Genomic DNA, 15344 nt, shown 5'->3' with positions numbered 1-15344 from the left:
ATGTTTCAATTGTGGTGTTAGGGGCCACAAGTTATGGGAATGCAAAATGCCAAGAAGTGATGACGGAATGTGCTACTATTGTCATAAAGAGGGACATCGCAAGCCGGATTGTCCCGAGTTGGCGGTGGCGAATGCCGCAAGGAGACGTTAAGGTACGTTTCATTTTAATAAATATGTCCTTTGGATATTTATTATGTGTCGTCGTGTGCGAATTTGTTGAATGCATTGCGTTGTGCGTATTATTGTTATGAGTGATGTTCCTATTGGAATTACTCTATGGTGGCATTTTGATTGGCGAACGAAGGGCGTAAGACTTGGTGCAACCAAGCATTCCTTAGTGTTGGGAAAAATTTCTACCAAGCCTTGGGTATGGGCTTTGGTGTTCGGTTGTTAGCACGTGTTTGCTTCTGTGTTGAAGTAGTGGAACCATGAGGTTCAACAGGTAGATAAAACCCTAAAGGTCGAGTGTTTGATCTCGATGTATGTTGATAATGGAGTCTACGCGACGCGGTGTTAGGTGCCTCTTTTATACCTACTAGCGTGGTATTTGACTCCGATGGTATTGCGGTTACTTTGTGCTTAGGGTACCGGTAAGAAACCCTTAGGTACATGAGTGACTAGGTGGAAATTGGATAAGCCATAGCAATTGGAAGATTGCGAGAGGAAAGTTGTGCAACTTGTAGTGACTTCTGTTCGAAGTGTTTAAAGATTGGTTAAAATCCTTTGCATGCTCAAGGTTGGAGCAAAATGTGGTGATGGGTCGTGTGAACCCAATTGTTAGTAGAGTCTACCTTTGGTAGCATGGTACGGTTTTACAATAGGCGGTTATGGAACGTAGTTCCGAGTGGGGGAGTTACACTCCCATGCGAGGAGGTTTTAGTGTAAGGTTTCGGATGATGCTCTTAGTAGGTCCAGAAATTTGTGACGGGACCTAGATTTGGTCGATTTGTGGTAGAGTACGATTTCGGTTAAATTATACTCAACGTTTCGGATTTGGATTATCACCTAGGTGGTAATGTGGTGAATCTCGCTGAGAGATTATGGGCGTATTTAGCGAACAAGGTGAAATCCCTCGGTTAAGGGATGTGTGTGTCGGATTCTCTTCTAGAGAATTATTGTTTTGTGCCTATGTGCGATATTGGTGGTTCTTGCTCGATTGTGATAGCGATGTTCGCGTATACATATACATTTCGTTTGTGATGAATGGTTAGTGTGATCCGTTAGGATTCACTATAGTGTAGCAGTACGAGATGTTGCACTACTCGTTGTATGAGGCCAAAAAGTGCGTAAGTGATTGGTGGGTTATGGCCGTGGTTCGGTCCGCTAACTTCATCATGGGTTTAGTGTTATATCGGTATGGTATAACGTTATCGGGAAATTCGAGTACCGATGGGGAATGGGAGTACCATTCTTGAGTGTGGTTTGGGACGTGAATATCGGGTTGTTCGTATTCACAATATTTCGGGTGGTACGATTGTCCTTGTTGGTTGGACTCATAGTTTGAGGTAGTGAATGTCGGGTAGTTCGAATTCACTAAGGCTCGGGTTGTACGGCCATCCTCGGTTATACTATAGGGTAGAGGTAGTGAATATCGGTTTGCGCGTATTCACGGTGACTAGGGTTGTGCGGTCATTTCGTTGTGGGAAATATGGATTGGGTTGGTGAATTTCGGGTTGTTGCGAATTCACTAAGGTTCGGGTTGTTTCGACCATCCTCCATATGTGTTTAGGCTCGGGTTGTTTCGGCCATGTTGTGTGATCTATTGGTTGTTTTATACGCCAATGGTGGGGTCGTAAGGACCATGTTGTGTGATCTATTGGTTGTTTTATACGCCAATGTTGGGGTCGTAAGGACCATGTTGTGTGATCTGTTGGTTGTTTTATACACCAATGGTGGGGTTGTAAGGACCATTTTAGTGTGAATAGCGATGCAACAGCCGTATTTTGCTCACGCGTTTGCGGTAGTTGCGTATTAGACGTGTTTGCGCACTATAAGGGATGTTAAGGGGTAAGTGTTATCCATTAGATTTTACTTTTATTTGGTCTTCATCTGTTAGATGGTTGACTTTAGTTTGGGACGTGTTTGCTTTTAGCATTGTACTTGGTATGGTACGCTAAAGGGTTGATATCTCGGTACGAGATTGGTGGAGTTTTTCCCGATATGAGGGATTGAGCAAGTTTTAGTGCTCGGATTTGTGGACTTGATAAATCGCGAATGACGATTTAGTTGTTAAGGGTAACTCTATGAGAAGAATTGCCTAGAGAAGTTGGAAGAATACGTGGCGGATTCGCGTATTCTAAGTGATCGTTATAGACTTCGGATGTCGCGTGTATTGCACGGCTCGGAATGCATGCAAGTGTGTAATTAGTTAATGAATTAATCTTCGGGTTAATGAGGAATGTGTTGGAAGTCGGATTGGAACGATTGTTTGAGAACCATCGAGTGTAGGTTCGATTTGGTTAAGTGATTAGGATCACGAGGACGTGATCGAATCTAAGTGGGGGAGAGTTGTAACACCCCGTTTTTCCCCGTACATGATTTACAGGTGTATCGCGTATGTACGATAGGTGTATGAAGGAATTGAGACATGTTCGTGCGTTAAAGTTCTTGTATGCGAAAAGTGATCAGACCAAGTTAAAGGTAGCGGCGCGGAAAAGTGGGTCGCGGCGCGACATTACTAACAAATCTGGATCAGGAGGCATGGTAAGGAAGGCACCTGACCACGCCTTGGGTCGCGGCGCGACAAGGCTCGTCGCGGCGCTGTATTTCACTGGTTTCAATTTCAGGAGGCTCGACAAATAAGCATTAAAACACACGTATTCCGGCGCGACGAAGAGGGCCGCGACGCGGCATTCTGGGCGGACTGGCACCAGATTTTTGTAATATTAAATAAGGTTCAAGGGCGTTTTGGTCATTTCGCGTGTGAGCCAGATTGGGATCTTAAATCCCATCCATCCATTTCATTTCCTTTTTATCTTTTTCCTTTTCTTCTTCCTTTTCTCTCAAAAACTTCAAACCCCAATTGATTCTAAGGGATTTTTGGAAAGGAAGAAGCGGGTTTTGATCGAAAGCGTAAGAGACAAGTTTGTTCTCCTCGTTCTTAGCTACAAGGTGATACTAGCGATAAGCTCTAACTCCGAAATTCGTTTTTGTGTTCATCATTCAAATATAGGGCTTTTGATTGTATGTTCATACATGGAACCCCACTAGTTGTTAATGGAAGATAATAACTAGGATTCGAGTTTATTAGTGATGAAGGCGGGTTTTGGGTTGGTTGATGATTTAGCCTTGTTTAGGGCTTTAAATTGAGTGTAATCACTATGATTAGTGATTATGGAAGCGTTGGAACTCATTTGGGTGTGTTTGTTTGACTAATTTTGAAATGGGTCAAAATTAGGGTTTTGGTGTCAAATTGGGCAAGACAAGTGTTTAACACTTGTGTTCGGGTTTAATTAGCTTATTAGGACCATGGTCACTAGTGTTAGTGATTATTGGTTAGTTTGAGCGCGGTTTGTGCTTGGAGGTGCATTTGGGTCGAGATTGCACTAGTTGTCAATTTGGGTTGGTTTGTAAATCCTCCCTAAATGTGTCGTTGTATTTGTGATAATGGAATAGGTACATTCCATCGGCGAGTTGCGGATTATTCAGTGGCATTCATCAAGGCGACAAGGTGAGTGTTAATATCCTATGTGCATATGTATGTGTAGGATGAGTGCGGGTCGGGTGAAGTAGTTCTCGGTTATAGAGCCCACTTCAAATATAGGTGGGTTTGATGGACTTGTGTATAGGTCCAATTGGCACGGTTGTGCGCTTTGGTTGACCACCTTTGGCGAGGTGTACACTTTGTGTGTACGTTATCACATGAGCTTGTGATGCGGATTATATAACCCCAATGGCGAATGGTTGGTATTGAGTTGCGGATGAGTAACCCCGATGACATGGGTTTTGATATTGAGAAGTGAGTGGAATAATTATGCGTGTACGAATAAAATGTATTTATTTGTGTAGCATGAGTTGTGAAGTGTCGATGTGTTAAGACACCACATCGTACGTGACGAGTGAAGTGTCGACGTGTTAAGACACCACTCGGGGGTGAAGTATCGACGTGTTAAGATGCCACCTCAGGTAAGATGAAGAATGAAGTGTCGACGTGTTAAGACACCATTCGGAGTGAAGTATCGATGTGTTAAGATGCCACTCGAAGAACTAGCACGGGTGAAGCGTCGACGTGTTAAGACGCCACCCGGGGTGAAGCATCGACGTGTTAAGATGCCACCCGCGGGATTAGTGTACGACGTGTTAAGTACTCTAATGGTTGTTGTGAACACCGATGGAAAATTCGAGTACCATTCCTTGTATTATTGGTTAACCATGGTTGTGTGTTGTGATGTAGCTAACCCTCCGGGTGTAGCTTATTGGCGTTGTTCACATCGTCGTTGGTGAACTTATATTTGTTGTTATTTTAGCTTGTTGCTTACTGATCGTACGGTATGCTTAGTTTAGCTTGCCTTTATGCTTGGATGCTCCGGTATGTGATATTTTGATTTGTTGTGTGGCGTGTCCATTTTATGCGTATATATGTATGTAGTATATTTTCACTCATTAAGCGTTAGCTTACCCTCTCGTTGTTTACTTTTTTATAGATTTGCGTGGAGGCGGTGGCTCGGGTAAGTGTGGGAACTAGTGGACTTGCGTAGTTTGCTTTAGAAGACGTACTTGTGGATTTATTAGGATTGAGTAGCGTATCCCCAATCACCATGCTCGGTTTTGTTAGAATTTAAAATAGTCGGGTCGTGTTTGCCCGTTCGGATATGTAAACTATGTATTAAATGTTTTAAAGCTTATTGAACTTATTATTGTGTTAAAGATGTTTTTGAAAACATAAATGAGACCTAATTATTAATGTATTAAAGAAAAATTTTTACTAGCCGGTTTAAATATGGGTTGGGTTGTTTCAAAACATGATTAAATTGTTTGTATATCGATAATAGTCAATCATTTGATAAACATAATTTCTTTCAACTTTCTTAATATACATTACTTTTTGCATATTTTGATTCTTAATGAAAACTCTTAGAACTACGTGTGGTCTTATTCATTTTTCTTAATAACTTCTTCATAGTAGTAAATTGTCCAATGCGTTGTCTTATTCTTTTTCCCATCGTTATGGGAAGGCAATCCACGTGAATAAAGTTGACTGGAAATTGTCTAAACCGGGCTCTAAAAGTAGGAAAGTCTCTTGTGAGATTAAAAAGTCGGGAATTATTTGATCATCATGTTCGCTTCGAGTGGTTGAATTGTCTCTGGGTCCTTCGATGATTGTCTTTCGTTTGAGTCGATTAAGTGTTGTTTTGTTTTTCATTTAGTTCACAATGGTTGTATGCTTTTAGTGTGGTTCATTGTTTACATGGTGGTTTGTTTGTGGTTGGTTGGCTCTTGCCTAGGGTCGTCTTTATATAACGATAGTTTTAGTTTCCAGCTTTTAATAGTTTTCTAGCTTCAAGCCTGCTGTTTTATTAGTTCCTAATGTCTGTTTCAATTTTTTTCGATGAATGTGCCATAGTACTTGGTGAAAAATAAAAATGAAAGTCCTTAGAAAAACTTCAATTATTAATCAATTAAATTTTAATAATATTTAATTTTAATTACTATAAAAACTTCAATTAGTTAAATAATTTTATACCCTGTAATATCATTGTTTTAATTAGTTTCCTTTTTTACTTTTTATTTCCGATTTTCGATTCGAAATGTCCGTTACTCCATTTTCTCATCTACTAGAAACAAACCACATCATCATCATCATCATCATCATCCCCCTCTGAAAAAACCCCCTAATTTTGATGTCTTAGAAAACCTCTAATTTTGATGCCTTGAAAACCCCTAATTTCACCATCACCAAACCCTAAACAAAACATTAAAAAAATGACATCTCTGAAACCAATTCTTGATAATATTCCATCAACTCCCGGTAAATTCAAACCGGACAAATCATCCTTCTATTATCTCTATCACCGTATCCGTCTTCACACCTCTATCCCCAGAATCACTCTTTGGACCCTTGTCTTTCTCACTTTAATCTCTTTTTTCCTTTTTTTCTCACCACCGTCGACCACCGGCCACCGACGCGGCCTCCGCACCGCCGCTTCTTACGGAGGATCAGGTTGGGAGAAAAAAGTCAAAGCATCTGCTAAACTCCGATCACGCAACGGTCATGTCGTTCTCGTCACCGGCGCCGCCGGTTTTGTTGGCGCTCATGCTTCCGTCGCTCTCAAACGCCGCGGCGACGGCGTTGTCGGACTTGATAATTTCAATTCCTATTACGACGTTAATTTAAAAAAAGCACGGAAATCGCAACTCCTTGACGGCGCCGGTGTGTTCGTCGTTGACGGAGATATAAACGACGACGTTCTTCTTCGAAAATTGTTCGGTCTGGTTCACTTCACTCACGTGCTTCATCTCGCTGCACAAGCGGGTGTTAGGTATGCAATGGTAAACCCTAATTCTTATATAAAATCGAATATTGATGGTTTTGTTAATATTTTAGAAGTTGCGAAATCGATAAACCCTCAACCTGCGATTGTTTGGGCGTCTTCTAGTTCCGTTTACGGGCTTAATTCAAAAGTTCCATTTTCTGAAAAAGACCGAACTGATCAACCCGCCAGTCTTTACGCGGCTACTAAAAAAGCCGGTGAAGAAATCGCGCATACTTATAATCATATCTATGGTCTTTCGATTACTGGATTGCGTTTCTTTACTGTTTATGGACCATGGGGTAGACCGGATATGGCTTATTTCTTTTTCACCAAAGATATATTAAAAAGAAGACCGATTTCGATATTTGAAGGGCCTAATCATGCTACTGTTGCTAGAGATTTTACTTACATTGATGATATTGTAAAAGGTTGTTTATCAGCTCTTGATACTGCTAAAAAGAGTACGGGTAGTGGTGGGAAGAAAAACGGTGAAGCACAGTTTAGGATCTTTAATTTGGGGAATACGTCACCCGTTTCTGTTAATAAGTTAGTCAACATATTGGAGAAGTTGTTGAAAGTCAAAGCTAAGAAGAAAGTGGTTTTAATGCCAAGAAATGGTGACGTGCCGTTTACACATGCTAATATTAGTTTGGCACATAAGGAGCTTGGGTACAGGCCTACGACTGATTTGGGAACGGGGTTGACCAAGTTTGTTAAGTGGTATAAAGATTACTATGTTGGGAAAAAGAAGAGTGCGTGGAAATAAAGTGTGACGATGAATAGGTTAATCTATGCATACCCCAGTTTCAGTTTATAATCTTTCGTTAATGTTTGGTTTTGGTGATGTGAATGCATTCCTTTGTTAGGGGATGTTTTTAAACACTTGTTAGTGAAAGTTTTTAGATTGATTTATGTGTTAGGGGAGTAGACAGTCTGTTGACTTAGTTCCATCCGGTTTTATATAAATCGGTGGATTTCGTTGTTTCCTATTTATTTTTAGCTTTAGAATGATCTTAATAACATAATGAATAACATACTAGCTTTTAAGGTTTATTAGTTCTAAGTTTTTGTTGTTGGATCTGGATTTGTATAGTTTGTTGTTCTGTTTTTTTTTCTTTTTTTTGGAACTTGATATGCGAACTTTTAATTTGAGAAACTGGGCTGCATTTTATTATTAGATGAACAGAAAACATGGATCTGCACTGTTTTTTTTTTTTACCATATCGAATTCTTTGTAGTATAGACTTTTAATTTCAGTTTGTTTTGTTTGAACTCAACACAGTGAAAAAAGACCACTGTTATAAAAATCCATATAGAAACGGAATTTTTGAATTCTAGTTTAGATTGTATGCTTAAGAAATGCAGAATGAGACTTTAATTCAACCTTAGTTGTTGTGGTTTTGATCTAAGGAATAGATTTACACAGGGTTGCAGAACTCGGAAAAACTCTCCAGTACTTGGATAAAGTACGGGCCGAGTGCTCGGTTAAAACTTGGCCAACCTTCGGTCGACGGGGATTACTCGGACAAAACTTGAGATTACTCGGCCGAAACTCGGGATTACTCTGGAAAGCGGTCAAAACTCAATCAAGCTCGTTCAAAGTCAAACTTGGTCAACGTCCGATTACTCCCCGAGTTGCCGATTACTCTCTAAAAAGTCCCGACCGAGTATTCCCCGAGTAGCGATTTTTGCAACCAAAGATTTGCATGAAATATTGCGTAGTTTGAAGTGTTTGAAGTGGAATCATTACTAGTATCCTGATGTTTGTGTAAGCACTTTGATTGCTTCTGGATAAGGGAGTGTTGATACATATAATGCACACCAACTTGTTTGTTTGAATGTGAGAGAGTCCAAATTTTATCTACTTATTGGTGGCAATTACTCCCTCCGTCTCACTACAAGTGTCCACTTACTTTTTGCACACAATTTTAGGGAATCCCACTAACTTCATTATCCACCAATCAGAATTCTTCTCTCTCCAGAATAACCTCTTCTCATTGGTTGAAATACAAAGTGGACACTTGTAATGGAACATCCCAAAATAGAAATGTGGACACTTCAAGTGGGACGGAGGGAGTACTATTTATAGAAGTGGTTGTGTAAATAGTGATTATAGGCAAGTGTTTTCATGGTTAGCTGCATGTGTTGGCTGCCTACTTGTTGTTCCTGATCCTTTCTTAAAAGTTTGTTATCTTATTTATGTCGTTCATGGTCTTGGTTCTTAAACAATGGAATGGGTAGTAGTAGTAGTGGTGCACCGTGGCAACATGCGATTGTGATGGTGCATGAGGATGTTCAATTTTGAAGAAGTGATGAATGTAGTAGTAATCTAATCTAATCAATCAATCAATCAATCAATCATGGATCTGTGTTAGAAAATGTTCTACAGTATAATACAACAGCGCAGCTTGATGGCTTCTTTTTACAACTGAAGTACTAGTAATAGTAATGAGGTACACTACTGTAATTGGTTTAAGTCCCCACACAACACAAGTAGTGAAGTTACCCAAAGCACAACCATGAATTATTATTGATCAATTAGACTACTTCCAGTCTTCCAGACTTCACGTCTCTCAACTGTTGGGCTTTTTTCATCTTTAAAACAGCAACCTCCATTTTTTTTGTTTACAGTAAAATTATTAGTAGTTGAACTGTTTTGCATTTTTACATTGTAGTACTTCAGTTTAGTCACGTAATGCTGATTGATGATGCTGTTATCAGCTCTCTGTAAATATCATATAACGAGGTTACACAAGAAAATCTTAAATGTGATGACTACATGATGCAGGAAGCATTTAACTACTTGTCAATGATATTAGAACATTGATTACTGACTTCAAGGTTCCACAAGTTAATACTAAATATCTCTCTATCACTACAAAAGATTATTAATATAAAAAAAAAAAATTGAACAGGTAACAAAATTTAGTATTCCTAATCCTCGATGTAGGATAAAAGGATTTGGACATTGGGACATGTAGGGTGACATATCAAAACAATATTCGTACAAGTTAATATACATAACATGATCAAAGAGCTTATGGCTGGTATCAAGAGAATTCATCAAACATTGAAGTTACAAAAAAACTGTGTGTGTTTGATTTAAAAAATTAAAATAAAAATTTACATAACATGAATCAACCTGTACATGGATCAACTGTGTCTCCTCCTCTCATGTACTATATTAGGTAAACGTGTCTTTTTCTTATCGCCTTATCGGTATCGAATTAACTCATCGACCAAAGTTAAAGTCTCATGATGAAGTACCTGTAAATGAGGGTGTTTTTTCCGTTATAAGAGGTTAAAAAAAGTAATTGTAAATTTTTAAAAGATTAACTTTTCATCTTAGAAATCTTGTCCTGAATTTATTAACTACTAAATTCTAAGTGAAGGTCATGAGTTCGATTCTAGGCAGCTGCAGTTATTCTCTCGTGGCCACCGAAATTCGCTCGTAACAACTCCGGGCTGATCACAAAGCCGTAGTCGCCTTGTGAATATTCAGTTCGTAAAATAAGTTCGATGCCCGACCATGAAACATATGATACAACAACAACAACAATACTCAACCACACATAAGTGATGAGGGAGGTAAGATGTAGACAATCATTCCCATATTTCTAAAATAAAGAGAAGTCATTTCTTCACCCAGAGTTAAACACCCCAAGAGTAGAGAAAATACTCCCCTCAATATTCTATGAATAGAGAGATTGCTTTCGAATAGATTTTCGGCCGATAAGTAGGTTAAAAAATAAAAAAAATAAAATAAAGTGTGAGATTTAGGCTCTCTGAAGTTCAATTTAAGTTGTGAAGTTCAATTTAAACTCTAAGCAACAGCCAAGTCGCTAATAAATTGACGTTTGGTGTTACTCGATTAATATAATTAAATTTCCATGAAACATATGATATCATCGAAATTATGAATACTTTTTTAGCATCAAAAAAATATGAGGGCATACATCCGTGTATTAAACCAAATTACCTGCGAATACTTAAAATGAAAGCGTTTAACAACCACCAGCACTTGTTTGAAAACCAAAGTATTACCCCCATAATTGTAAGCTTCTAACTCCTTTTTAGTCAATCACGCAATAATTTCAAATTTTCTTTAAATACTATTGATGTTCATTCATTTCAAGTCACTTGTATTTGAACTCTCAAAGCTAAATCAAACCCTAATCAAAACCAAATCATTCCATGCTTTACTTATCAAGACATGCCTTCTTCATGACCCATTTTACCCGACTAAAATCATTAGGTTCTACGCAATCAATCATGATCTTACCTCTGCCTACAACCTGTTCGATGAAAGTCCTAACAGAACTGTCTATACCTGGAACTCCATTATTAGAGCTTATGCACAATCCCATTGTTTTCTTGATGCATTTACACTATTTAAACAAATGTTATCTTCAGTAACAACAGACCCTGATCATTTCACATTTGCTTGCCTTTTTCGTGCTTGTGCAGAAAGCTTTAATCTTTATAGTCTTAAGATTGTGCATGGACTATTGATTGTTTATAATTTAGGACCAGACTCTGTTGGTGGTAGTGCACTTGTGTCAGCTTACTCTAAACTAGGTCTCATTGATGATGCCCGAATGGTCTTTGATAGATTAAAAGAACACGACTTGGTTTTATACAACACGATGATAACAGGTTATGGATGTTGTGGGTACTGGGAGAAAGGGCTGCATTTGTTTATTATGATGAGGAGACTCGAGATTAATCCTGATGGGTATACGATGGTAGGATTATTATCCAGTTTCACTAGTTCAAGTTTGCTAGAAGTGTGTCAAAGTATTCACTGTTATTGTTTGAGAAAAGGGTTTGGTTCAAATGCACATGTAAATAGTATGCTAGTTAGCATGTACTTACGATGTAGTTGTATGAATTCGGCTTATAAAGTATTTGATAGTTTATTGCAGCCTGATTTAGTAACATGGTCTGCCTTTATTTCTGGCTTTTCACAATCTGGTGAGTACCATAAGGCGTTGGTTTATTTCAAGAAAATGAATTCGAAAGGTATTAAGACGGATTCTATACTCCTTGCTACTGTGCTTTCTGTTACTGCACAGCTGGTAACTTTAGCAAAAGGTGTTGAGATACATGGATATGCCATACGTAATAACCTTGATTCGGAAATTATGGTGTCTTCTGCTTTAATAGACATGTATTCAAAGTGTGGTTTTTTGGAGATGGGACTCAAGGTGTTTGATCAAATGCCTCAGAGGAACATTGTTTCATACAATTCGGTAATTGTGAATCTTGGTTTGTATGGACTTGCAACTGAGGCATTTCAAGTGTTTAAGATGGTTGTTGAAAGAGGTTTAAAACCTGATGAAACTACGTTTGTTGGTTTATTATCAGCTTGCTCACATGGCGGTTTTATTAAAGAAGGTCTAGATATTTTTAAAAGAATGGAAGTTGATTTTGGGATTAAAGCTAAAACCGAACATTATGTTAACTATATCAAACTTCTTGGTATGGCTGGAAATTTGGACGAGGCTTATAATGTTATTGACTCTTTAGGAGAACCTGTGGATTCTGGAATTTGGGGTGCACTTCTATCTTGTTGTGATGCACATAATGATTCAAAACTTGCTAAAATTGTAACTCAACGATTGCTTGACGATAAGACGAATAGGAGTACTTACAAAGTTATGGTTTCTAATTTCCATGCTGGAAATGGGAGATGGGATGATGCGAAAAACATGAGAGATGAATTAGATGATTTGGGAAAAAAGAAAATGAGCGGGATTAGTTGGATTAAGATTTAAAAGGTGTTTAAGTCTTTTGAATGATATTAAAAAAAATGTTTTTGACGATCTTGAATTAATCTATTCACGGGTTTATGTATTCCTATATGTATATACAAATATAACCATCCAAGAAAATGATTCATATGCTGTAAAATAGTAGGCAACCGGCTTGTGATTACTTACATTTATCATCTAATCCATAATGTATACAACAAATTTTTTGGCTTTAGCCATCCATTTCATTTTGACCCTATTTGACTTATCATAGTGTAGTCCAAAAATTTGTATCTTCAATTTGTATACACTAAAATAGGGAAGATTTCTACTTGAGACCTACCAACGTTATGTATACGTGCAATGGCAATACTTGAAGAAATCAACAAGGGTAAGGAGAATAAGAAGCCAAACGTCCAGCAAAATAAGAAGATTTCAAAATGTGTTTCTGTTGGTGCATGTAATAAGTCCATAGTCTTTACATCGTTTAGATGAGTATTTTGTTTGTAATACATTGGACAATCGGACTTTGGGTTTGGTTTGATTTGTTTATGCTTAAATGTTTATCTTACAAACTGGTTTTGCAACCGCACGGTTGCATCCTGCAACCGTACGGTTTCACCTGCAGATAGTATATAATGATGTATTCTGCCCATTTGTTAGGTTACACACCCATAACCTATTACAGCCGATTCATTCACCTCTGCAACTCATCTTGATCGTGTCTAAGGCATAGAAACATTCTTTTTGTGTCTCTTAATCAAGTAATCAAAGTGTTAACCCCAATATCGAGTATTTCCACAATTGATATTGAAGATCCGGATTGGTTAATCCTGTTTAGTCGATCCTACATGTCGTCAATTAACTTGTGATTTATCTTAAATAATGATAATGATATATAAAATACTATGTTTTATTAATAAACTCATGGTGGATTATGAAGACACTTAACTTCTGCTAAACAAATTTTGTAGTAATTGTTTTTACGTCTTTTAAGTAACTAATGTGTAAATAATATACTCACTAAGAGAAGGAATATATGTTGAAGAGTTTCTAATAATCTTATGCTTATTCTTCCATATATATAAAGACACATTGACTTAATTATACTTCAACTAAATAATTTGAATTATATACTTTTCGATCGATTTAAAAAATTAAAACTATTTAAACTTTGAGTCACATGCAATGGCCTGATTGGGGTTGAAGGTTCAGTTTCCGGTGGTGGTATATTTTCCGGTATCCTGGTATTATCTAGTGATACTAACCCATGAACACCTTCATCTTCTATAATCGGGTCTTCATCCGTTAACCTAACTGGCATCGATGGCTCTAGTTCCGGTGAGTTATGATCATCCTCCCATTCGTCTTCCATAACGGGATCCTCCTGGATATAATTGTCACGTTCCTCCTCCCTAACGGCATTGTTAACGCTTTCAATAAAGTCTTCATGATTTTCAGATTCAATGTAATCACTAGGATTGAAATCGTCTCCCACTTCTTGTATCCTCAACTTTACTTTCTGGTTGTTTTTTATTTTCGTTATCACCATTTTGTGAATAAAACCAGGATCCATCACCTCCATGAACACGAACAGTGACTCAGCCTGGGTTAACTGGTGAGAACTTTTGGCAATACATAGAACTTCGCCGAAATCTTTAACTGCACCCATCATATTATCAATGCAACAGTAATCCACTAGAATGCCCTTCACCTCAACCTAAACCGCTCTAGAAAATCTACCACGACGATCGGTCAATGGAGTTACTTTAACAAAATTCAAATATCCTTTTGGACCTTGACATGAGTTTTTTAGCCCATTATCATCGGTGCATCTCACAATGGCACCATACTTACCCCATAGGCAACACATATCAATCTTTACATTGCCATTAATCAACCATTTTGCTAATTTAGCTTTAGAGAATAACAGTTTGTCTAGAATCAAAAGAGAGCGCTCCATCCCTTCACTAATGTCATCGCTCAATTGAAGTTGAAAAGTGGGATCTCCATCACCATAGCTTCTCTTGAATTTACTTTGTTTTGATCATGATGGTGGAGAATGATTATAACTTGCTCTATCCATCCATGATTTTAAAGCAAATTTAAAGAAGCAAATGAATGAATATCATCATCATCATCATCATCATCATCATCATCATCATTATTATTATAAAAAACTTAAAAGTTTTAAAACTTACAAAAAATTAGTGGGAAGCCTAGAGACAATCTGGGCCCCCACACCTCTAGCAATAGCAAAACCTATCCTAGTAAAAATATGAGCAGCAGCACCGGCACTAATATCTTGCGCCATCGAACTCTTCTGAACCCTCTTTAGCAAAGAAACAGCCTCCTTCTCTAATTCCTCCAGGGAAGAAAATGAGAAAGGAATGAAACCATAACCAATCGCCTGACAGCTAGATTCGTACTTTACCCGCTTCTGACGAGCCGCATCAACCACAGCACGTCCAGGGACAAAGTCAGAAAGCCCAGACTGCGTCAAAGGAGAAGACCCTGTCAAGTCAACACAAACATCGCGACCACAATCCCAGGAATAAAGTAACACATCTGCAGGTCTGAGGGCCCTGTCGTTCCCTCCAGACAACCCAATGTCAACCTCCTTTCTCGCTGAAATCCCAGATCGATAACAAACATCAACAAGGGAATCCCGAACAATATTATGTCGATGCTTAATACCCACCATACCAGCACAAGACACGGCGTGATCCCCGAAAATATCCCCAGTAAAAACCCTTGAACAGGCAGAGCATGCCGTCGAGATAGAGAACAATGGAACACCTAACCGGTAGCACAATACACATCGGTAAGTCTTTGCGTTCATCGTCTGACCCAACCCCAAAATAGGGACTGCCCTTAGCCAAGCAGATGTGTGATCACCCTGCTGTGATTTCCATAAGGCCGATTGTCGGGGAGATAACGAAAAAGTGGATTCGGCAGAAGCGGTAACCTTTGTGAAATAAACATCTGCCAATTTCTTCATGAGTATTGGGGCAGCGACCTCACTCGGATTACCTAAAATATCAAACCCAACCGTATTATTAAACAGACCCAATGCATCTTCAAAAGCACGACCAAAACCAACAATACCCGTATGACG

The 15344-nt window shown here is 38.4% G+C and overlaps 2 protein-coding genes across 2 annotated transcripts; both read left to right on the top strand.

Annotated features, from left to right (window-relative positions):
• The first annotated feature begins 5765 nt into the window (after window positions 1–5765).
• LOC139856830 (UDP-glucuronate 4-epimerase 3-like) lies at window positions 5766–7657 on the top strand. The gene has a single exon (XM_071845539.1). It carries the CDS (start codon window positions 5923–5925, stop codon window positions 7237–7239), a length of 1317 nt encoding a protein of 438 aa, XP_071701640.1. The 5' UTR covers window positions 5766–5922; the 3' UTR covers window positions 7240–7657.
• A 2901-nt stretch (window positions 7658–10558) lies between these two features.
• On the top strand, window positions 10559–12394 carry LOC139858525 (putative pentatricopeptide repeat-containing protein At1g64310). Its single transcript, XM_071847364.1, has one exon. It carries the CDS (start codon window positions 10592–10594, stop codon window positions 12248–12250), a length of 1659 nt encoding a protein of 552 aa, XP_071703465.1. The 5' UTR covers window positions 10559–10591; the 3' UTR covers window positions 12251–12394.
• Window positions 12395–15344: the final 2950 nt, after the last annotated feature.

The sequence above is a fragment of the Rutidosis leptorrhynchoides genome, chromosome 7 (genome assembly GCF_046630445.1).
Source record: "Rutidosis leptorrhynchoides isolate AG116_Rl617_1_P2 chromosome 7, CSIRO_AGI_Rlap_v1, whole genome shotgun sequence".
Lineage (NCBI taxonomy): Eukaryota > Viridiplantae > Streptophyta > Magnoliopsida > Asterales > Asteraceae > Rutidosis > Rutidosis leptorrhynchoides.
The sequence above is the reverse complement of the archived record's forward strand: the minus strand, read 5'-3'. Positions and strand labels throughout refer to the sequence as shown.